At 38.3% G+C, this 25322-nt stretch overlaps 1 protein-coding gene across 3 annotated transcripts; it reads right to left on the bottom strand.

The window, feature by feature from the left end:
- Positions 1-367: 367 nt before the first annotated feature.
- WTAP (WT1 associated protein) lies at positions 368-25312 on the bottom strand. 3 transcript variants are annotated; one of them, XM_065680481.1, is made up of 8 exons: positions 25051-25311; positions 21350-21387; positions 21211-21266; positions 16319-16377; positions 14951-15078; positions 8250-8428; positions 3408-3562; positions 368-1592 (listed from the first exon to the last, which is right to left on the bottom strand). In XM_065680481.1, exons 2-8 carry the CDS (start codon positions 21377-21379, stop codon positions 1009-1011), a joined length of 1191 nt encoding a protein of 396 aa, XP_065536553.1. In that variant the 5' UTR covers positions 21380-21387; positions 25051-25311; the 3' UTR covers positions 368-1008. The 3 variants fall into 3 exon arrangements, 2 of the variants coding, with proteins under 2 accessions (XP_065536553.1, XP_065536554.1); XM_065680482.1 differs by lacking the exon at positions 25051-25311 and adding an exon at positions 24653-24819; XR_010613070.1 differs by lacking the exon at positions 368-1592 and adding an exon at positions 7693-8038 and having other exon boundaries at positions 3474-3562; positions 25051-25312.
- Between the last annotated feature and the right edge of the window lie 10 nt (positions 25313-25322).

Here is a 25322-nt window from a genome sequence, read left to right as displayed (position 1 = left end):
AGCATTTAAAAAAACACAACAGGAGTTACATCTGGTTTAAAGAGGCTGAGTTAACAACTCAAAGCTTTGTAGTTTTGTGTATTTACCTTCTGGATACTTCTAGGTTTTGGGTTTATTTTTACTTTAATCTTTAGAAAAGGCACATTCCAAAGTTTTATATTTAACTCCCCCCCTTCCCACCCCCCTTCACTTGTTTTTCTCCTTTTCCTTATCTGCCAATAAGGAAAAGTCCTGTAGAATAAGTACCATCAGGCTGACCTGAAAGGATTGACAGAGGAACAAATAAAAAAGAAAAAACCAAAACCAAGTACTGTAAATACACTGCATACAAATAAGCCACATAAGCCAATGCAGAGCAATGAGAAAGTTACATTATTAAAAGGTTTTATTTAGGTTTGGTCAGTACAGGTAAGATAATAGTGGAGTCACAGAGCAATATGCATAAACAGGATACAACAGTTCTTAAAAACTGAGTAACTATGCACACAATCCATAAACATTCGGTCACCTAAGGAGAAAATGCACAGATGTATGGTGGGGAAAACTGTAATTAACACTGAAACTACTACAGGACTCCTTTAGTAAGTCCATCTTTTAGTGATAAAACTACTGTACTGGGCAAACTTGGCAGTCATAAACCCACAGCTATTATTACAAATCTTGAAGGTGGTGTTAAGTATAACAGTATGAGTAAGAATGCCCTTACACAGCACAGGTTCTAGATATACACAGATTTGTACAGACATCATTTATGTTATACTTTATGGAAATAATTTCCATTTCAACTTCACATTAACTCATATAAAAATAACTTGAGCTACACAAACGTCCTCTTAGCAACATTCAATGTAATTAACTGTTAAAATTTTCAAAGAGGCAGAGGTATTGAAGCAAAAAGAAACCCACAAAAAGGCAAAATTGTGACAAGTATGCACTAATTTAAAGGGCTTCTGGACAGTATCCTCTCCCAATTTAAATGACACTGTATAAAAATGTTGCAGAAAAATGTTACAAAACTGAACCCTGCGCATTTACACTGGAGTCCAAACCATTCTGGACATGACGAGAACCCACAGTTCTGTTACCTTTCACGCTCACTGTTTTCTCCTCTTGAGGATCGTGATTGGAGTCTGTGTCATTTGAGTGGTGAGTGAGAGAGTTTTCACTGCCAGTGGGAGAGTCTACACTTTCATACCCAGTACTGAGTTGGTTTATGTAGCTACCACTTCCTCTACCAGTTCTATCTTCAGAGTGGTTGGACAGCTTATTACCATTCCCTGGAGAAGCTGGGAAGTCATCCTCCGTGCCGCTACCCTCCCTATAAAAACCAGGCCCAGACGTCCGCTGATGGGAGGAGCTACCATTGCTTGGTCCGTTTGCCAGGCGGCTGCAGTCTTTACCCACAGCCTCTCCCTGGTCTGTAGGCTCAGAAGATGGAGTCCTGCTGGTACCTGGGTTGGATGCCTGGGACTGCTGCTGCTGGTACTGCGCCAACTGCTGGCGAGTCTCCTTCAACTGCTGCTGAAGAACTAGAATGGTACTCTGCATACCCTCTACCTCCTCATCAAGCTGGATGATGAAGTCATTCAATTCTATATAAAGAAAACACATTTGTTGCAAACACTTAATAGCCCATACATAGCTTGAATCTCAGAAAAAAAAAATTAAAATCCTACAACTCAACATTTTATCCTAAGTTTTTCAACAGACTTTTTCAGCCATCAGGCATGCACTGGTTTAGATGCTCTGCCTCTGAAGGAGAAAATGCTTAACTATCATCTACATGCTTTTCATAATGCTACTCAAAATGTATGAGAAAAAATTAATTTCTGGGCAAGAAAGGAAGGTATCTGGAAAAGAGCTCAATTCCAACAATTAATATTCTGCAAAAACCACTTACTGAAGTACAAAACCTTAGCAGAAATCCTGCAAAAGTGACCATGAACCACATCTGCATAGAACACATCCAATTACAAAAGTCTCTTCAAGCAACAAAAAGGTTTCAGTCACATTTCAAGGAAGTTTCAGCTCTTACTGGTTTTAATCCTTTAAATCCCATATAACAGGACACTAAAACACCTTCTAACAAAAATGTGAACTAATTCAACAGGGTGTTCTAGTACTTATGTACTAAAAACATTTTACAATTAGGACTATTTTTGAGCAACACAAATTTGACCTGAAAACAGTAAAAGAAACACCAACTCACTTAGTCTTCAACTGCACCAGTGATATAACAGAGCAAGTAAAATGCAAACTGCTTATTACTGTAAGAAGTCATACAACTGAAGCTTTTTTGCTGCTATAGAAAAAAAACATCAGGAAAACTTACTGCAGGATTACCGTCATCTTTGTTGATATGGGGAAGAAGCAGTAGTGGTTAAAGAACACATCTCTGGAGCTTACTTCACTATACTGTACTTGATAGGCAAGATCTTTAAGCAGTATTCACATTTGCTTATATTATGAGCTTGATAAATTTAGATTAATTGCATTACCTAAACAGCAGTTAAGAAGTAAACAGGTAACTATTCCAACAACATGTCATTACACAGAAAAAAAAAAAGTAATTTCCCTTAAATAATTCTATTTATTTTATATTGCTACTTTCTCAAAAATATGACTGGGGGGGAGAGAATGAATTATCCTTAAAAATACAGGACATGTCAGCTATCTTAGACTTCAGTTGTAAGACAAATACATATCCAGCGGCTTACATGATGCCCAAATAGCTCATTCTTCAAGACTTACTGTAATAATCAGGTAATCTACCCTGTAACAGTCTACCAAAAAGACACTGATTCTATGCAGAACTCTCATAAAAGGTTTTCTTTATATTTGCATTTTCTCCTTCATTTAAATTATGCAAGAGGCCAGAGCTAATACGTAATTTTGATTTATGTTTACAATGCTGTAAAATTCGGACTGTGAACACAGTAATGAGCTATTTTACTTCACCTGAGTTACTTAAGCATTCTTAGGCACTGTTAAAGAGTTTCAACAATGATTTGCTTTCAAAATTATTTTGAAATAAGTCAAAGTTAACCAGAATCATTCTGTTCCCAGTGCATGCTTAGCTTCATGCAACATTAATAGCTTTCATCTTGCCAATTCACCAATAATATGTGCAGTCTCAACATTCCTTATTAAATAGCAAAGCCTGCAGTCTTGAGTTTCAAATTCAAATACTGCATTACTGGAGCTGTAAATCCCAAGTCCCCAAAAGTCGTTTTGTGGTTTATTTTGTGTCTTTTTATTATTAATACTACCAGTAAAGGTTTACAATTGTCATATTTTACTCAATGTTGTCCTTTCATTCTGGCAAAGATGGTTTTACAGTTGTGTATCATCAGGAAATTAAACTAGTACTGCAAGGCAACTTCCATTTTCTTAAAAAAATCCCTTACCATCCTGACTGCTTTTAAGTTCCTCACTATATTTCTTCTGTAAAGCCAACTCTGCCTCAAGCTGTGCAATACGTCCTTGGGACAGCTGCCTTCCAAGCTCTTGATTCTCCTGGATAAGCATTCGACACTTCGCCATTAACTTTTTGCCTGTTTGGCTGCAAAGGAAAGAGCCATCTATCACAAAATGAAGACAAAACCTGCAGTAATCTTCCTCAATCACAATCACAGACAAAAAGGAGATGCAATTTCTGCATGTCACAATTCAAGAAACATTATGCCTCAACATAATTGTCATAGCAGAAAGTCTCCCTATAGTTACCACATGCTGTTCCAATGCCAGCTGATCTTCTTTCGCTGTCCCATAAAGCGGAAGGCAAGTTTTATTACTGCAAATATGAATAAGCATATTGTTCTTTTTTGATACCAACATCTGGATTATCAGTATGCACAATCTTGCATGTACTAATTCTCAATGGAGTTAAATATTTGATTAAAGATGTGCCTTGTAATTCAAAAGTACTGCATAAAAATTACATGTATAAACTGAATTATAAACAAAAATATACTGCATTTAGTGTACTAGTAAAATTTAATAATTACATTTGGGTGAAAAGAAAGTAGTTTAGGAGGGAATATTGAATCCCATTTAACTTCTCATAATGACATCTGTATTTCTTTAAGAGGTTTACACATTCTTTTGAATGCTGCCCAGGTATTCTTAAAAAAATTAGATGTCTGGCTTTCAACTCAATTTATGTATTTGACAGTAATGTACACAGTTTCATGATTTCTATGGTCAGCTTTTCCTAAGCACATCTTGCATGGTGAGGAGAAAGCAAAATCTAGTTAAACATTGGCAGGAAATTTATGAAGGAATGTATTATTAATCTACTTCTTTTAGAATGACAGATTTCAAGTCATGAGTAATACTCATTAGGATATCTGTTTTCCAAAAGAAATGGGAAACAGGGAAAAAAATTGAGCCAAGAAGATTCTAGTTAGTAAATGAATAACATCACACATCTTTAATCTTCATTAGAAAAACTGCACTGTAAAGCATTATAGGAAGTAGTATGCAAATTAATATATAGGCAATACAGCTGACTCCATGAAAGAGAAAAATTAAAGTCTTTTAGGACTCTTCGTCTGCCAGAGTCAGGATAGCAACCACAAACAGTTCTTTTGACAGGCTCAGCAACATAATAAAGCTGTCCTTTTCTACAGAAGTTCTGCCAAACAAAAAATTAAAGAACAACCCGAACTTGAACAAGTTTATTGTGAATTCAGTGGCAGAACTTGCATTACTTTTTAAGACCAAGAAGGTCATTTAATTTTGTTTGTTTGCTTTTAAACAAGTGATAAAGATCAAAAGAAACTGAGGGTTAAAAAAGTAGAACAGGAAATTTCCGCTACAACGCACAGCCACAGTTCTCTCCTGCAACCAAAATACCCAACCAAAAGAATTTAAAATAATAATTTCCTTAACTACCTTTTAAGCATTCAAGCCTTAGACAACTTTTAAGTTCTGCCAACTCTGCCCCATTTAACGTTTCCGACTGACTTTCCCAAATCTTTCAGATGGGTTGCTCCAGAAGGAATCTGGCTGTGTAAAGTCCTGGAAGCCTGAAAATCTGCTAAAGGCAGCAACCTGTTTTCTTTCTTGATGTGATGTCCAATGCCAGGTCCTTGAAGTTTAAATTGTGCTGACCTAATACAGTCCAAGTCACACATTTAAGATGCAAGTTTCCTTAGAGATGTTCATTCTGTGTAAAGCAGGACCACTTTGGAGATAACCAAATGTAACATACCCCAAAAGTTGTTAGGCAGACATGCAATGATTTTTAGCCATTTGCAAATTCCTGTTACTGTATTCATCATCACTACAAGTTGAAGAAGTTCGCAGTGCTTAAGTCATTTAACGCTTTTCTGTTCACAAAACAACATCAACTGTAGAATTACCAAATACCAGTCACCTTGGAACTGGGACAATTCTAGAATCCCATTAATTTCTTCATGTTAATGCCTGCCAAAATGTAAAATATTTATTACCTGTATAGAAATTTGCATAGTTACCTATAATGCTATTTCTTCCCATTAAAATTTTTCCAGATGTTCTGAACTAGTATGGCACCAAGTAAATTCTCCTCGCAACTTACAAAAAAGACAACACATGCAAAAATATAAAATCCAGTAACTATCAGCTGTAAAACTAAGTTTGACGTTGTTGAACATACATGCAACAAAACCTGTAAGAATATAAACGGTTATTTCAGAAGACTAGTGTTTGCTGTACTAAGCTTACTGCAAATGTATACCTACATTTAATGATGGCTGAACAGGCTTAGCACAGCCACTCCCTTCATTATATGTCCTTTTATTTCTACCCCCAGCCATCAGCAACAATTATGCTGTACATCTTTATCTACGGCTGAGGCTCAGAGTTGCCGTTAACACATTATCCTGAGCACCATTCAGGGATCTGATTAGGAGCATCATCTATTCCATAAACTAGGTCAGTTGCCATGAAATAAGAGTAGTTGCACACAAGGATGGACAAATAAAGCAAATGGGGGGGAGCAGGATGCAAAAAGAATGAAAAATCCCCTAAGTACTTTACATGTGTCACCATTTCTTTACCTTTCCACAAATAACAAAACCCGACAAAACCTTAATGTAGTTATATTTAAGACAGCCTCAATTATTAACCAAGAAATAACTCTAATTTTCGCATATATGAGTTATGTGCATTCACACCATTGACTTATATGATTATTAAGATATGTTGGAGCTACAAAAATAAAATTCTGTTTTAATACTTTTGCTTGAAAAAAAAGTGTTATGTTACTTGTCTCTCCTCAGAGATACGTAATATATGAATATATGCATACACATATTTAGAGTCTTAAGACTTAAGACAACAACCAACCTGTATCTAAATGTATTAAATAATTTTCTAAACTCCAAGTTAAACAAGCAGTCTGCATGGCATACCTTTATGGTGAGCTTTACAAATGGCTTGGTAACACATTAACAATTTATTAATGCAAGTCTTACCTCTGGTTTGATGCTAGATCATTAAAATCTTAGATACTGCTATAGCAAAATCATTCCAGATGTATCACTTCTAAAAAGGTAAAGCCTTTCTGTAGGTTTTTCTTTTAAGTCATTACCATGCAAAAAAAATAGACCTGTGTAAGTGCACTACTCTTCAATCCCGTATTAATCATCTGAAGCACAAACAGTTAAGATATTTCTGAGTTAAGATACCTCTGAGTTAAAAAATATGTAATGCCATCTTAATCAAAGTGATCAAAACAGTTAGAATACATCACCTTCTGTGACAGCTGGATTATTTTTTTTAATTTAAAGTACGAATTTTCTGGGATAAGACCGAGTCATAAAACATTACCCAACTGTTTTGAAAATCAAAACCTCAGATTATTAAATAGGACTCAATTAGCTAAGGAAAAAAACAAACACAAATGCCATACCAAATCTGCATTTCACTTTACAGACCTCAGACATGCACTCCCCACTGTCCGAGAACTCTACTCTTACAAGTAACTTGGGACAACAGAACAGAGGCATCAATAAGAATAGCAAAGGCTCCTTCACTGATTCCACCAAGGAAAGTGCATGCTTTTAAGTTTTTTTCTGGTTTGTTAAAATACTGACTTTGTTTTCAGAGAACGAGACAATGCAGAAATAACAACCTGTTCAATTCTCGTTCGTCCCAGGAGTTTCACAATACAACAGTATAACCAGTGGTGTTCCTTGAACTATGCATTACAACTATTTCAAGGCACATTTTATATAGAAGTGCAATACAAAAATCCCCAGGTGTACAACGGAATAAAAACACCCCACCAACACTGAAGACAGTTGCCATTGTGTGCCTTCTGTATTGAGCGTTTGATATCAGTTCTTAGTAGAGAAGATCGAAAAATTCTCATTTCTGCATGAAAACATGCAATGAAATACTTATCACAACCAGTTTTTCTTCTATATGCTAGTTGTGATCAAATATATTGCTTCCAGCAATTTTAAACCTGCAATTAGATAGAACGTACATTTTGTACAGTCCTAATTTTGAGGCATCCACAGTATTACCAACCATCCAGGAAACAGTTCATTATTTAGCAACATTGACTTAAGGCTCCTTTAAGTGCTAGAGAGCCCAAAGGCTAAACAGTCAAATGTGTACACTACCACTGTTGTGATATCAAATAGCACTCATGGCTATTCAAAAGTGGTTAGCAAGTAAACTCTTTAATGCAAAATTCACCTCATCGAGTTCTGACCCAGCAGTTCAGTGAACAAGCAGGAAGTCCACAGTCTTATTGGCAAAACTGACTTACAGTGTCTCTAAGTCACTAGGCTCAAGGTTAAGAGCGAAGCATATTCCATTTCTACATTTTACGGGAATTTTACATGTTCAATTCATGATTTATAATCTCTAGGTTCTCTCTCCTCCAAAATGTCTGTAGACACAGTGTGCCACAGACTTAAGACTTCTGTTTCTCCCTCTATTTTCTTCAAATAGAACAATTTTGCAAATGTCTACATGTTCTAGAAAAGATTTTTTTTCGAAGATGGCCATTTCTTCAGAATAGTCCGACGCCGTCAGGCCTCTGAAGCAAAGGGGGAGAAAAAAGCTGAAACACAAGGTTCATCTGGTAAGTTTTACATTAAGCATTACAAGCTGGACAGTATAAGAATCTGGCTTTTGCCTCAAAACGTCTGAGTCTTGGTGTGGAAACGAGTACTTGGCTGTCCCACCATAGCATTCTCGTAGTGGGACTGTCAGGGAAGTCTTGACTGGGGAGTATTTGTTTTGTTTACCTATCAGGCGTAAATTTCCAGGCACTCAGTTCATTTTGGGCTTGTTCCAGTTTGTCTTTAGTCTGTTCCAGTTCACCTTTCATTTTTAGGAAAAACAAGTTGATGGCTGGGTCCACCATTGTTGATCGCAGTTGGGCAACACTAGGCTGCTGGACTTGCTTGAGGTACTGAATCTGATTCTGCATAAAGTAAGAAAAAAGACTGTTATCCATGCAACATTAAAAACAATTTTTAATGTCATCTAGATACATACAGTTATTCCAAACATAACATCAAGGAAGCATGCCTTCTTTCAACACTGTAACCTGAAAAATGCAGGGGAAAAAAACACGTCACTTTTGCCCACCTGCACCTATCAATGTACATATTCACCCAATCCCTCATCTCTCCACCTGTCAAAGCTTAAACTTCCAAGGGCTTTTTCTCCTCCGCCTCTCGCTGTTTCAAAATTGTTTCCTACATATAGGGTAACATTCGCCAAAGCAGTGACTGGAGCACTAGAATACACCATTTCTTTTGTACCTGCCTGCACGCCTCTGAGTGGGGGGGGGGGGAAGTGTATTCAGAGAGTTACCTGCTTAAAACAGATAGCTGGTTTTCATGTAACCTGAAAGTTAGTATGGAATATTACAGTCTATATTGACACATAGTATTTTTAAGCAACTACTACAAAGGTTTTTAAAAACTTTTACATTTTTTTGGAAATGCAACAGTCATTCTAAGGAATGCAAGTCTGCATATTTTTTTAAACAAAATAATTTAGAAATGTTAACAAATTAAACATATTTTGGTTTAATTTTATTATCCTGCAATAACCATAACCCAAAATATTTATAATTTTACAATTCAAAACCCAGAAGGCATGCAATACAGTCAGAATTTCAGAATGAGTATTGCAAGGGAATTTCTATTAAATATAACATTAATTAATCAAAACTTGGATGGATTTAAATAGGATTCACTTTAAGTTTCTTAAGTTTTAATTCCATCACAACAGACATTAAGATGTACCAAACAGTATGCGTTTAGTTTAGCTAATCACTAAAAATCACATCAGCCTACACATAGTTCCATTCTTAGGTTAGGTTTTTTATGCTCCTTGTATCACACACATTTCTTCTTCAGCAAGAGATGAAGAAAATTACATGAAATTAAGAAACAAGCATTAATTGAAAGTTGGGGGGTTGCCTCCTCCTGCACACACAATCTTACAACCAGACTTGACAACAACAGTTTCACTGATGAATAGTATAAGGCATCACCAGCAAAACAGAAGGAAAAACTCACCCTTCACACATTGCTTTACCTGGGACAAGCAGCAGAGTCAAAAGCCCCATTAGTTTAACCACTTTCATGTATAGTTACTGTCTTATGGGGTCTTTACAAGAAAAAGTATACTCTAAGTACATTCTATTTACCTTAATGTGCAGTCATGACCTCAGTCACTTCTTGACTAAGGACAACATAAGTTTTAATTTATATATTAAGTAGCAACAATTCTTAGATTTTTATTTCAAATAAGTGATTTCAAAGGCATTGAAATAACTGTTTCCATTGACTCCACATTAATTTGATGTTACCAAAATAAAAATGTTTAGCTACTTTTAAAAGTTTAAATAACCACCATGCTTTTAAACATACAAACTTTTATATGCCCAAAAAGAAAAACAGGGGGACTAACGTACTCAAGAACTCGCCTACAAACATTACTTCAAAACAGGAAGTCCAAATTAAGACCATCATAACATTTCTTAAGATGACGTTTTACCCCCATGGGTCCCCTGCCTCAGTGAATGTACAAGATGCTGCTCACTGAATAATGATCTATTTAATTTACTGTTCTTGTCTTTTCTACACCCATTCATCTTTCCAACATTTGCACCAGTGGTAGTACTTCAACAACCTGTGAACTCCTTGCGAGGGCTAGCACTAGTAGAAGGCAAAACAGCTAATTTAATGGATGTCTGCACATATAGAGAGACACTCCAGCTGGCAAGGCATTCCAGGAACGGAATTATGCTACAGCAACATTGTTCCCAACTTATTTTTAGACAGGCATCAAAATTAGGCAAAAAAAAAAAAAACCAGACCATGTTCCTTGTCTTATTTAGGCCCAGCTCCCTCCCTCTTCTACTTCAGCCTAAGAACAGTAACAGCTTTCTCGCATCAGTGGCACAAGGAGTTGCTGCCACCTGCTCCTTCCTCATGCCAAAAATGCACTAAAACACTCAAGAGAACCCAGTTGATTTTGTCTGATGTCAGTTACTGAACAGTGTCGTTTGGATATCTAGCTCAGGCCCCTAGGCCATGCAGAGAGCACTGCACAGGTTCTACTTAACACCTTGTTCCTGAAACAACAGACGAGAAAGAATTTGCTGAAGCTGAACAATCCTTGCTCACTCCCTCCCCAAACTTGAAGACCATTTATTCCTCCAGTTTTTCTAACTCAGTTTTTATTCATTCCTCCATATTTGTAACTCCCTTACTCCAGCTGTAACTCCAGAGGTCTCACCTGCCACGTTTTTCATCCACCCAGACCTAGCAACTTATCCCCAACATGACCCACTCCTAAAGCAATACCATACCTCCTAACCTTCTGCCTGCTTCTGTATTCCATTCATCTTCCTGCTTATTCAGCCCAAACCTCCCATTCTTGCTCCCTCTAACCACCCTCTGGTACATCTCTCCTGTTGATATTCCAAGTGGTAAAGTGTGAGGAGCAGAAGAGTTTACCTGCAGTCAGGAACAACTTCAGGCAAGAGCTGAATATACAGAAATAGTTCTCTCCAATGGCAGACCCCAGGATACACCCACTCTAACACTTAAAAGTACTACAGGCTGTTCACATTCCAAAACACAAAAGCGCACGCTGGCTGGTATTTTTCAGAAGTCCATTAGATGGACAGACAGGGATGCAACTTCACAAACAGTTATAGAAACCTTGATATCAGCTTTCTCTCTGCCCTAACCCAAGACAGGAGAACATAAAACTAGGGATTTTTTAGTGGACATCAGGCTGCACAGGATCTTGTTTGGGTGGATTATTTTTCTTTTGCTATGACAGACATGTCATGCTTCTCACATACTCTTGGAACAGCTGAATCTTTTCAGCTGAAGCGGTACAAAGATACACAAAGAATACCCCCTCTGACATGAATTTAACCAACAGAACGCAGGTACTTAACAGAAAATGTAAGCACTCTAAGTGCAACTACATATCCTTCTTACAAGGAATACACTGCAAAACAAACATAAGAAAAAACACAAGACAGCTGTAACCTAAAACACAAGTAGGTTGAGTAATGACCATCTAGGTACTACAATCCAACTGCACTCACAGGGAGCTTCTACTCATTACCTGTTCCCTAGAAAACCTATTTGAGTAGCAAGTATTTCCAAATGCCTGTCTGCTCATTGACCTACGGCAGCTGTGCAGTAGCTTGGGAGGCTTCCTGAAGCAGCAGTAACTTCATCACCCCGCTTTCTGCCAGAAATAAAGCTTTATGTAGAAACAGTAGCCAATATTTTACCTGCACTTCCCTAACAGTAGCAACCTCTTTTATCAGGGCTGTTCCTGCTAGGGGAATGGTAACTCAAGGCTGCTGCTGCCAGCAGGGTACATGAAGTATTAAACCCCCTGAACTTCAATTCAGCCCTTTAGTTAGCCACCCTAACCTACACAGAGTAGGTCTACAACACCAGTCACACTCTCAGGAAGCTCCCAGCTCAAAAGAAATCCATATATTCTGCTGCTAGTCTAAGCACAGATCACAAATGAGAATGGAGCTACGCACTCAACTACCACCTAGTTTCTCCAAAAAGAGTACTGATACAGAATTAGGACAACCATGCTACCACAGCTACTCTGACATGCACACCTACACTTTCACAATGATGACTGGTGACTTTTGTAAGCCAAAGTAGACTTTGATGTATTTTATCTTTTTAAAAGGTGGCTACAAATTAAAATAGCAACTAGGAAAGTCACACCTTATCACAGAGCTAGTACATTTTAACTAGCAAGTTGTTTTACGTAACAATCAGTAAACTCCCTATGTCTTTATCAGCTACTATCATTTGAATATGGTATTTTTAAGTTTTTATCCTTTCAAACTTAAATAAGGCAATTTTGTAAGTATAAAATACGTTTTGAAAATGCATTAAAAGTAATATGAACAATAAGTATGCAAGAAACTTAGCACGTTAAATGCTCCATCTAACTGAGATGCGACAAGAAACATTAAAGGCTGACATATAAATAACTGGTCATTGATATATTTTACATGTCAATATGGATTACAAAAAATTGTTAACTATGCTAAAAGTTATTTTATGAACTAAAAACTAGGCATGTCAAATAACTTACCATATGGTGAACATTTTTTGTTCATTTGTGAAATGATTTAGTATCCTACAGCTTAGCTTTGCATCTCATCCAACATGATTTATTTTGCTACTGCTACTTCACTGAGGAGAAAAAAAACCCAAAACAAAAGAAAACCCCATATCTAATACTACTAAACAAAGTGGTCTTTCAGAGTTTACATCTGAAAAGACCTGAAGGTGCCTATGTCTACATCACAGCTTCTAGCCCCTTTATTCAAGGATGCATCTTCCTATCTCTGTGTACTACGGAGATCACATCCTTGATCTTATTCCTGTGTCAATACCTGGAAAAAATAGCAGCCACTTGGGTGGATGGATGTTTGGGTTTGTTTCTTTTCAGTCCTGCCCCCCTCCTCTTCTTCCTCTTTGTTTTTTGGTACATCAAAGTAAATAAAACCTCTTCAGAAGTTCTTCTGAACACATTCTGGGAAGCCTATGCATTACAGGCTTTAAATAATCTGTAAGTGCAACCAAAACCCCTAGAAGTCTTCAGGATCTTGTCAAAATTCGTAGTCTTAAATACCTGAAATTTTTGTCTGATTCTTTTAGAAATAGGCAGAAAGGTGAAAGTAGTACACACAAATCTTTGTTTTGATGAAAAACTTGTATTTCTTTTTATTTATTATTTACTGTTTCAGTGATATGCTCAGAAGTTAGAAAGAAAAAAACAAAACCTCCTATTATCGCTGTTCTGCTGTTCTTTGCGGCAGGATTCACCAGTAGAACTAACAAGAGAAGCAGGATAAATATAGTAGTCTTACTACTAGAGAAGTGGTGTGGTATACCACCAGAACAGATCTTCATCAGCATCCTGGGCTACATTAGGAGAAGTGATGCCAACAGGTCAAGGGAGGTGATCCTTCCTCTCCACTCAGCACTGGCGAGACATCTGGAGTACTGGGTCCAGTTCTGGGCTCCCCAGTACAAGACAAATTAGGATGAGGCCAATGAAAGGCCATGAAGATGATTAAGGGGTTAGAGCATGTGACATACAAGCAGAGGCTGAGAGCACTAGGGCTGTTCAGCCTGGAGAAGAGAAAGCTCAAGGGGAGCTTATCAACGTGCATAAATACCTGATACAGGGAGTAAAGTAGGCAGGCTCTTCTCAATGGTGCCCACTGAAAGCACAGAAGGCAATGGATACAAATTGAAACAGGAAATTCAACTTACGAAAGTAAGAAAATGCTTTTTGTTGTGATGGTCACCGAACACCGGCACAGATCACCCTGAGAGGTTCTGGGGTCTCCATTCTAGGATATGGTCAAAATCTGATTGTGCACAGTCCTTAGTAACCTGGTCCAGCTGACCCTGCTCTGAGTAGGCAGGTTGTACTAGACAAACTGCAAGTCCCTTCACACCTCAGTGATTCTGTGATTCGTTTTTTGCCACTGCAAACTTTAGGTGCTTTAGCCCCTTTTCTCTTCATACCATCTCTTACTATGAACTAACATCATCTTATGGTCTTAAAAAGTAGTGAATACACTGTGTACAGAGATAACCGTCACACTACTATACCTGAGAGCTCTGAAAACCTATGGGGGGGTGGGGGGAGGGAAGGAAGGCTACAAAACAAGAGAAGCTCTCGTAAGTATTTCAGAAACTAATAAGCAGCTTTTCAGAATCTTCCCTCAGGAACCACCAAATTAAAGCAGCAGATAAAATCTATGTTAAGAAATCCAGAAAAGCTCAAAAGTCCACAAAGTGGTAGAAGATAGTTTCAGAAGAGTCACAGAAACCCCACAGAAATAACAGGGAAACAAACAGCAACAGAAAAGGCATTCAGTACAACAAACACTAGAAACCTGGAGAAACAGATGTGCCCAATTTCAGAACTTCCCCTGAAAAAGTCAGTAGCTCTTTCCCCTATCTATCAAAACAGATGCAGAAGCTTACCAATACCCTTGTTATCCAAATCCAACACATATCAGCCCAAAGCTTCCTAAATGAAACCCAGCAAACTCAATCTTATCCCTATGTTTCAATTTGTTCCTGCATCCATCTGGTAGTCAGAAGTAACATGTTTGGTAAATATGCACAGTTGATAAATGCTTGAAGAAAGCAAGCATGGTTCATGCAAGAATCAGCATGGTTCTGAAGCAGAAGTCCTTTCAAGCACAAGTGCTGCTGAAAATCAACTGAAATAACTAATAATTTAAAAAAGCAAACTTTAAGAAGTGATCTTTACTAATTCAGTGGAAGTTTAAATGCCCTGCTATTTCTTTAAGCACAGAAAATATGATGCTATACATATATGACAATATAGCACATGGGTACTGGCTCTGAAAACTGAAAACTGATCTTTTCCGAATACTTACAGTACACTCTTGCATCTCCTGTTCCTTAGTTGCCAGTCTCATCACCAGAATATTTTCTCTTCGGGCAGATTCTTGCTGTTGCTGTTTCAGCTTCTCTTCAGATTCTCTCAATCCCGTCACATCATTAGCTAATACAATAACACACAAAAAGCACATGTTTTACACCATCCGCTCAGGAACAGTTTTTAAAGACAACTAAACAAATCTAAAAACCAAATTCACAAAAAGCAAGTCATAAATAAGCATGACTATAGTAAGCATAAGAAAAAAAAAATCAAAGTATCATTGAGTGTTAGAAAAGCTTGACAACAGTTGGTTTTAAATAGATCCTTCCGACACTTCCTTAAAACTTTGAAAATGTTTATATAGGAATAACTTGGGAAGTTGGAACCGCCCTCAAATCTAAGAGATATTTGAGGCCACGGTGGGGCAGGAGGGAAATCTACACTGCCAAAAAGCAAGCCACAGTCTGTAAAACAGTGCTATTGGTGATCAATCCTCAACTCATTTTAACACTCCATGAGGAAACAGTAAGATATTTGAGAACTTCAAGAATGGCAGTTTAGTCACAACTGGCATTCTTCTGATCCATGAACATTATGAAAAGCTTACATACAAAACAAGAGAAGGCAGCACAGTACACTGTCAAATTACTCCAGCAGGAACACACACAAACAGCATGACACAAACAATATACATTCATTCTCCTACTTGTCATGTATACAATGAGAAGTTAGAAAAAATAAAAATCTTAATTATTCCAATTACTTGAGAATGATCAGCTGTAAACCAAGAACATAAACTGATTCAGAACAAGTTATTTCTAAATAATCATTTGCCAATAATTCCATAATACTGATTACTACAGCTCATACTCCATACCAAGGCTTCCAAAACTGAGAGACTGAAACTTAGAGCAACTTATTTATCTGTGTTACTTGGGGACTAATTTTAGACCTATACCTCTATAAACTATTACCCTCCTTGCACATGGTTTACAATCTTGCAAGGTCACTGATTCATGCAGAATTCTGATAGAAGATAACACTTCCTTTCTAACAGAAAAGTCCTGAAAATATACCTATTTGGGGAGTTATGTTTTGAGATATTTCCCCCCCAGCTGTCTGGATACAGATGGTCCTACACATGCAAAAAACAGACTTCTGGATGCTGTTTAAGATCTGTAAAGGAAAATAAGTGGCTAGGAAAGTTGGGAAAGACTGAAGACTTACACTAGAAAAAACAGTTTTTCTCACAAGTAACTGACATATGGATTATTTCTAGCACTTTTAGAAAACACAGATATTACTTTAACACCGATTCATACATTCAGGTAACTTGTACCACTTTGAAACTTGGCTAACTTACAATTAAGGTCTGTGTACTTGCTCTCCAGAGCTTGCACGTATGCTTCATACTGTTTCCACCTATTGCAGAGATGAAGAGAAAAAAAAAAAATCTGAAGCTCACTTTATTAAATCAAGGCATCTAAACCTAAACTTTCAGAATACACATTCATGCCACAACCAGAAAATGTCTAGAAATCATACAAGTGCATAAATGGCAATTCCAGTTTTTTAAAAAGGGGCTTTGAATCATGGAAATGGTTAAATCCACTTTGCATCTCAAAAGGGTAAAGTTCTGATAGCTGTGCATCACAAAATGGGAATTTGGTATCTTAACACTTACAGCAGTATTTTGGACAAACATTGGGATCAAACACATTACATATTTATCCACGTAAAGTACATAAGATACATCTCATTTTCAAACCAGAACAATTCAAGCAATTCTGTAACAGAAATCATAATATAAAGATAACATGAAGTGTTACCAAGTGAACAAGACATGCAGAAGTGTATTACAATACACTACAATTGGCAACCTAGGTTAAGCAGTCATAGCAGCTCACTCAAATCAAGACCACATTCTGATTATATTCATGAGCCAGAAGCCAAACAGTTTACTAAGTCTGTGAATGCAAGTTATTTAAGCAATTCATCCACAGCCAGAAAGCCTCACACTTGAAAACAGCATTGCATTTGACAGAAATCATCAAATCAGTAGCAAATCAAAGTCTGCAGTAAAGCTTAGCCCAACATGCCTTACCAGCAAAGTTCACAGGACAGCTTTTAGGGGGTTTTTTGTTTGATTTTAAATAAGTACTTCGCTCCTAATTATGTGTCTTCCTCATGATGGTACAACTCCACATTGTGAATTCATGTATTAGCTTACCACTAGAGAAGGGGTAAGCTTCTGTTCCCTCCCTTCCCAACTACCCTTTGTCCCTGACACCTATCTTATGCCAGACTCATTGTAACTGCTCTATTTTAACTCTATAATCTACACTACTATCACAGCCAAAACTAGAAAGTTAACTTTAGATAATTTTTTACTATTTAGTGAATTTAAACAGCCCATTAAAGGGTCCTGAGAAGCAACAGATCTGTAACAGCCATTGAGATCACTTCACTGGGAAAAGCAAAAGCAAGCACAAGATCTATTCCTTTTATCAGTAAAAAAATTTTTCATCTCTTTAGCTGAACATGAAGTCAGCATGAATTAACTCTCAAGCTCTACAGAAGAAAATTGCTGTGTTCCCACTTAACCCTTCAACTTATCTTTGATTGAAAAAGAACATTGTTAGAAACAGAAGTTTCACCATTTGACCAGTAAAAACTCCTGAACTATTAGTTCAGGAGATTTCAATCCCCCGAAGTAAAACTGGAACAATCTACTAAATAGCAAACCTGGAAAGAAAGAACCTAATTTTTACATGATATAATTACATTTAATGAAAGAGCTGGGCTTCAAATGCAGCTGCAGAATTACTTGAATTTTAAGTTACTTCTCACAGCCTGAAAAGCGTAATTGTCAAAATTGTTAATACGGGCTGTACAAAGAGCAACTGAAGTGAAACAAAGACCTGAAACACTAAGTAGACATGACCACCACAAAGAAAAAGACCAAAACAATACACCACCACCACACTGCCCACAGTCACCAAGAACATCAGAGATAATACCTCTAAGTCCCTTCTCAACAGCTGCTAGTATTTAAGCAAGAACTTAATTCCTGGAAAAGAAAATCCAGAGTGCACTAGGCCATGTCATGTATTTTTCAAGTCATGTGCCTGGAGAAGTCAAGGCTAATCTAGCAGTGGACATAGTATCACCTAGGAATCCCAGCTACCAAGTTTAATTCCACCACATCCCAATGGTCCAGAGCTACAAGTTAACAAAAAGAAAAATGTCAAAAAAAGCTAGTATGCCCTGAAGCCTCACTTAGCGCCTACCGCTATCAGGAAACTGAAAAAGTCAACTCACAAATGTCACCATATGCCACAGAGTAGGTCTTTATATCCACTTATAAACTTTGATGAAGACTGTCCAGAACTACTGTAATCCTCTGCATAAAAGCATGCAACTTCCCCGTAAGACGCCAGAACACATTAAAGACCTCTGATAAATTAGGTAAGTTCCCACACAAATAGCATTCCTAAAAATTACACATTTTGACCATTTTCCAGGTAGCTTATTTTACAGGCTCTCTAGGAAAAATAGTTTTGTCCCCAAGTACATTCTAAAAGTTCAGAAACATGAACCTGCGTGGGGAAAAAAAAGGCAACAGCTAAAAGCTTTTTATTCCCCTCACATCAGTTTGGTTTCACTCATTAATTGGCTTCCTTATCTGTTTAGCAGTTCATGTCAGTAATCTGATAGCTAAACATCAGCAATCTGAAGAGCTTCATTTAAGTGCTACTTGGAAATGCACTAAAGAACAGAGACAGAACTGTACACTGAACTAGACAGTCCTGAATCTGATTTACATTCAAGGGGCTGCTTACAGTCTCACATGAACTGGAAGGTAATGGAGCAGCATTATGTAGGTTAATTAATTCCCTTCATTCTCTAAAAATATGAAGCAGACTGGACTTTGCAAGTTCAGTGACTGTAATAAGTTTAGAAATGACTGTAAGTACATGTTGACTGACATTCAGTAAAAGCACTGTATTTCCTCAGAACTGCTTGTGTAAATCAAGGTGCCTCAAATAACCAGGCTAATACTGATCAGATTTTTAGCTATGGTCCACACAGTGCTCTGTTATGTTCCTGGCTCTTCCTCACAGAAGCTCCTACACGATCAAGCTAAGTTGCTACTGTGTTAAAGGGGAAAGATGAAGGAAATAAGCCCACAGCAACAAGTAATGAGACAAGCAGAAATTCCCAAAAGGCTGAACTGAAAGGCTTTTTGTTGACCCTGCTCGTGTTTAGTCACCAGAAGCTACAATGAGCAAACCTGAATTACATAATTCATGAAAAAGAACAGTGAAATTTGGATTTATGGCACAGAAAAGACAAAAAAGAGTATTTTCTACATATGTATCTTATCAGTGCAATTGTACAGCAATGAGGATGTATTAGCCAAAAGCAAATGACACATGCTCATATCTTAAAATGCATTTGCCTCACCAAAGCATGAACCAAAAATAAAAAGGCATTCTAAATCTTAAGACAATAGAGCAGCATTCAACACACACTTTTCTATGTCTCAAACAAGTAGAGCTGCTTTTGATTAAAACAGCATTTACATATAATGTTATATTTTATTCCAACCTAACGCATGAAGCCAGCAGTTAGTGTAGTAATTGCTAGTTTTACATGAAATCATAATTCAAGGTGCACTTACTATAGAGCCATTAAATATGCACCCCAACAAGCAAACAAAACACAGTGTTCACAGGACTGCTTAATGCAAACAAATGGACATAGCCAAAATGGCATTTAAGTTTCCACTTCTGGGTATAATGGACAGTTATTCTCCTTAAACCTATCAAGCAGCCTTTTTGAGAGCAGAAGTTGCTTTGTCTACAATTAAGATCTGATAGCAACACAACTGTCATGAGCAAATTCTCTCCTGTCTCTTCATTAACACAGTTTAGCTGCTGACATACTTCACCTCTTTGGGTATATTCCCTCACATTCTCACTTGAATGTATTCTGGAAATGGATCTCTTCTATGGTAGCAACTAATCATTGATAATGATTGGTTCTGACTAATTATAGTCAGAAGCCTTTTTTAGCCCCCTTTTTTTTTTCTTCCTTTGTTTGGTTTGTTTTCACACTTTCAAGTAGATAGCAAGTGGCACAGAATCCATGCTTTGGTACTTTGACAGGAATTTTACAGCTTGAAGTAAGGGCATAGCCAAGTCTGTAAAGGAGTTTGCTCTTCCTGGGAATAATTTTGAGCACAGGAACTTCCGTAAAAAGGTTCACAAGGCCTAAACCACTCAACATCAAAGAAGTATTTTTTCCTACTGCTTAAATACATTATCCTTGAACACCCAAACAATTAGATTCTCAGCAGGCAGAAACCAGTTTTAAACATATGAAGCCAGTCTATGTTGACTCCGCTGGAAAGAACTGTCTCCCCGGAAGTGGCAGGATAGTTTGCCCAGCAGAGTGAGTAGTTGATCATATATACTAAGCGTGGCACTTTATCTTCAGATTTCTACACTTTAATCTTTGTTCCATGAGACAGCAATATTTGAGACCCTAATAATGCTAATAACTTACAGTGTACAAAAAAGCCAAGAGCTAAAGTTTACCAAAACACATACACAAATTACTCCAGCAGATAAACAGATGACCCACAGATACCTAGTCTAGTTAGCTCCTTGTTACAAGTCAGGAAATTCAGATATACAGAGTCAAACAACTTAAATTAGTTTCTTTAAGCAGGTGGTCTGTGTGACAGGATTGCCTATTATTTTTTCCATGGTGACACTGAGCCTTCTAAAAAATGAGAAAGATGATCAGGCTCTTCTTTATGCAAGTTCTAGGCGATGAAAACTTCATTTTAACATTTTACTGTTAATATCTGAACAAGCTGAGAAGAAAACCTAAAACTTACTGTAGGAGTAAGGAGTTGACATGTTTCTGATGTTTAAAAATAACTTGCTATCTAGCAGAGAAATGTAAGCAACCATATCTTCTAAAGTTGCAAGTGAAGAAAGAACCTCCTACTCATATATTACAAAATACTGTTCAGGATTTTGTCTCTTTGGAAAAAGTGCTTTTCCCCAAACTACATACAAAAATGTTTTAGACAAGATGAGAACTTTACAAAAGGAATGTATCATGAAAAGGATAAAACAGTTTTTCAGACCAAAGATGCTAAAAAGAACGGAAAAGGGAGGTTATACATCTCATTAAACATTCACTAAAATGTTGAGACAGAAAAACTGCTTTCTACTTTACCTTAGGATGAGCTCATCTCTAGGTAAAACCTTAAAATCTGCTTCACTTAGGCGAACCTATGGAGTAAAAGGAAAAGCATGACTTACCAAGCTGTCATGATTACCTGTGAGGGTAAAGGCACAAGTATTTTTAAACATACCTTCTTTGGGAGAGGTTCTTCATTCGTCATTGTGAACTCTAAAGCAGGAGAAAAAAAATAATGAGTTTTATGTAGTATAGTTACTAGTTTATATGAAATGCTGAATAAGTCAGAAACTTTTACTTCTAGCCTTAATTTTTATCTGCCAATATCAGACTACTGAAATATTGGTCTCATACATTGCAGAGCCAGAGTACAAAACATCACTATGACAAGTTTGCTGCTGTAACCTAGATATCAAGTCAACAGATGCATTTTTTTCCTAAAAGGTAACCAAAAATTCCTTTAGCTATCTAAAAAGCCAATCATCAATCAATTCTTCCTATTTAACTAAGAAAAACTACCCAACTTCGTCCATGTATGTTTAGATCAAACTGACATTCTATATGTGCCCACATCTATTTAACACTATTTTTTACAAGATAGAGAGCAATCAGGGTCTGGAGAAAGTCACTTATATACTAATACTTCACTGACTCTTTGGAATAGAAAGAATAATTTGTATTACCACTAATGTTTGGGTTATGTCAAAATAATATGTTCTTCCAAGTCCTTATTCTCTTACTTTAAAAGTTCTGATAAACAGGAAGCATTAAACAGTTATTTTAAAACCCATATGAACATTTTTTGGAAAAAAAGTAAAATTAATGACTTGAATACACACAAGAGGAATTGAATTTGACTGTGTATGTAGCATTAATAGGATTGCACTGTGCTAGATTAACTATTCACACTTCCTTGAGCTATTTCAAACTCTTCTTACCTCAAAAGGGTAATACGGAATATTTTCTAAAACTATGATTACATATTGATTTATATTATAAAATATAAAAGATAAGCATGCAAGTAACAATGAATGCAAGGCTTGCTAGAAGTATTCATATTTGCAATATGCTTTCCAACACAGAAGTGGCATACAAGATTCAAAAAACTTGTAAAGCTGCTGCAGTGCACACATACCACAAAAAGGATGTGTCAATTCCTTGGTTGTAACCACTTAGCTTCACAAAAGCAATGCTCTTAAGTAGTTAAAACACACTTTTTTCTTTTCTTGAAGACTTTTACAGACTACAGACTAGGTATTTTCACAACATCACCCAATGAACTAATATAACTTTTCCAAATCTGAAGACAAACAAATATGCACCTAATGAAGTAGAACCTTTCTAGTGTACAGTAACCACTGACAAATAAACAGCACTCTACTAAGGGCCCTGGTTAATAAAAATAAGCACCCATCCCCAAAATCCAAGTACAATGTACAGATAAAACAACTTCCAAGCCTTTCACAAAAGGTGACATTAGAACCCGCGGAAAGGTTTCAAAAGATAGAAGCATCTCAATGATGAATAGCAGCTTCCTGTTCCTAGTCTTACTAATACACAGGCAACTCCCCCACTTCCACCACCTTCCCTCTCACACAGAAGTTACTCAAGCATTTTGCTTTAACTTCTGTATGCAGTTCCTTATTTGAACTTGTTCTACCAAGAACGTACCTTATACATTTTCAAGTTCAAGAGACTATTGATACAAACTGCTGGTGCCCAACTCACACAGAATAACTTGAAATCACAGGGGGAATGCTCATGACCACTGTATTTAGGTTGCCTACCTCTCCCATTATAATTTTACTGAACATTTTTTTAATCTTGTAGCGCCTTCAGTATTTGGAAGCAATCACAAAGATGTCGGGAAGTTTTAAGTCCTTGACAGAGAGCAACATGATTTTCAAATGTCCCACCAAACTACAGCTAAACGATTAAGTTGTGCACAGATGTCATTATTTGTGTGTTCCTCAGAAAAGTACCAACACACAGATAACCAAAAAGGTGAGTTTCCCCAGAGACCTGTGAACCCTGCAGCAGCATACAATTATAAACTCTTGATTGCTGCCACAATCCTGACTGAAAGAAATCAGAGGCTGATGCTCCTTCTAAGGGTAGCCTAACACTGTATACCCAGATCTTGTGTAAGGTTCTAACATTCAGTTCTCTACAGCAGCACCAGACCTGGTGACTCTAACCTCTGGGTGTAACTCAGCATGCCACCAGTTACAAAGCCATCTCTTGCTTTCAGACAAGAGCACAAAAGTGCTGAAAGACTGTGTTACAGAAGTTACCGTCTTACTGCCACCTACTATCACTTGCAGCAATAGAACCACGCACAAGAAAAACACACTTGCTAAAAACATTCTTTGGGTTATTTCAGAACAGCTAGGTTGATCACATCTACAGGTAAACACTAGTGCTCTTTCTGTATGCGTGGATTTCACCTCACTACTCCATGCAACAGCTTTTGTAGCACTTACAAGTGAGAAAGTTATTATCACTATTTATTTCTACCATTGCGCTCAGTTTTTCAGAAACATTAAGAGCATCAGGTTGACTACATCAGTTGTCAGTGACTTGATTTAGCTTTCTGTTTGGTGGCAGATTAATTTGTATGCTACAGACAATACAACTGAAATACTCATTCTTTGAATTTAATGCAGTAACTTTTCAAGAACTGCGCAACTCACTTGGCTCTCCTCTAAAGAAACGTCTCTCTCCTACACAGGTCAGAAAAATTTTGCAAGAGCATGACGAAGTGCTATTTTCTACAATAAAGAACCACCAATGAAAACAACATTCCTGTATAAATGACTGGAATTAACACGATTATATTTTGTGATTTATACGATGAACAGCTTAGCTGTGCTATCCTAACTAAGCACTTTCCTGAGTTTGGGGAAACGATGGCTACTATGAACCATTCCTGCGTATCTGTTCCTGGCAACAAGCAATATAAAACCTTTCCCCATACTTGAAACAACACTGTCATGGGCACTGAAACTTTTTTTTTTTTATGTAATCTCATCCTGGTTTAGACTTTTATGACACTTGGACTACAAAAAGCAGTGAAATATGTGAAGTGCATTTCAATTTTGGGAATTCCAGTAGTCTGTACACCTTTTACTACAAAGCTTAGAAAACACAGGATTTAAGGTTTTAAAAATGCTCTAAGAAACAAAGTAGCTAAATAATATCAGGCATGCTGCTTTACTAGTTACACCTGAAGTAACTGCCAGCTATTTTAACGATATGAAAATGAGTTCCAAGGGGAAAACCCCGGCACAGACTCCAGACTACCGAAGAGGAGGAGGAGGAGAGAGAACCTTCAAAACGCCACCCTGACCGAGCAGACTCCACACTCGCCTCACCGACCGCGCTCTGAAGCCGGCACCCGCGTCTCCTCACCCCCGTCCCGCCACGCAGCCCCGCCTCCTGCACGGGGCCCCCATCAGCCGCGGACGGGCCGCCTCACCGCAGGCGTCTGACAGACTCCGCCGCCGTCGCTCCCTCCTAGCTCGGGCACAGCCCGCCCTCGCTCATCTTTAGTAAGGGGCGAGGGAAACGCGTCCCCCGCAGCCAGGGGGGCGGCGGCCGTGCCCGGGCGTGACGGCTGCGGAACGCTGAGGGAGGAGGATCCCTGCCGAGCGGCCAGGCCAGGCTCGGGGCCTCACACAAAATGGCTCTAACTGCTTCGGCTCCGCCCCCTGCTCGAGGTGAGAGATGGAGCCGTCGCCGCCACGGCCACCGGAGTCTGGCGCGCCGGGACCACGAGGGGCCCGGTCCCTCCCGCGGGCCCCGCAACCTCCAGGGACGGGGAGCAAAGGCGGCGGCCTGGAAGGGCTGGGGAGGGGCGCTCGCGCGGTCACTCACCTCCCGCCCGCGGTGCGGAGGCCTCGCTCTCCCAGCACACTAGCCGCCTGGGCCGCTCCCGTCACATCGAGGGCGAAGCGCCGCCACCGCTCACACTTGCCACCAACCTCTGCGACTAGCTCTGCGACGACCACCGCTCCGGAGCCGGGGCGGCCACCGCCGCGGCGTACCCCCCACCAAGACTTCCCGGTGCGCTGCTCCCGCCCGCTCTTTATTTGCGGATTCTCTGCGCTACAAAATGGCGCCCAAGGAGGAAATGAGCGCCCGGCAGC

The sequence above is a fragment of the Lathamus discolor genome, chromosome 5, assembly GCF_037157495.1.
Source record: "Lathamus discolor isolate bLatDis1 chromosome 5, bLatDis1.hap1, whole genome shotgun sequence".
NCBI classification, from domain to species: Eukaryota; Metazoa; Chordata; class Aves; order Psittaciformes; family Psittacidae; genus Lathamus; species Lathamus discolor.
Note: the sequence above shows the minus strand (reverse complement) of the source record. Positions and strands in the feature narration are given on the sequence as shown.

Coding starts and splice junctions, on each gene's coding strand:
- WTAP (XM_065680481.1), bottom strand. CDS start 21,379: ATGACGAATGAAGAACCTCTCCCAAAGAAG. Junction 21,267..21,349: donor AAGAACCTCTCCCAAAGAAG/GTATGTTTAAAA, acceptor TTTACTCCATAG/GTTCGCCTAAGTGAAGCAGA. Junction 3,563..8,249: donor TGGAAATTTACGCCTGATAG/GTAAACAAAACA, acceptor TTTCCTTTGCAG/CCAAACAGGCAAAAAGTTAA.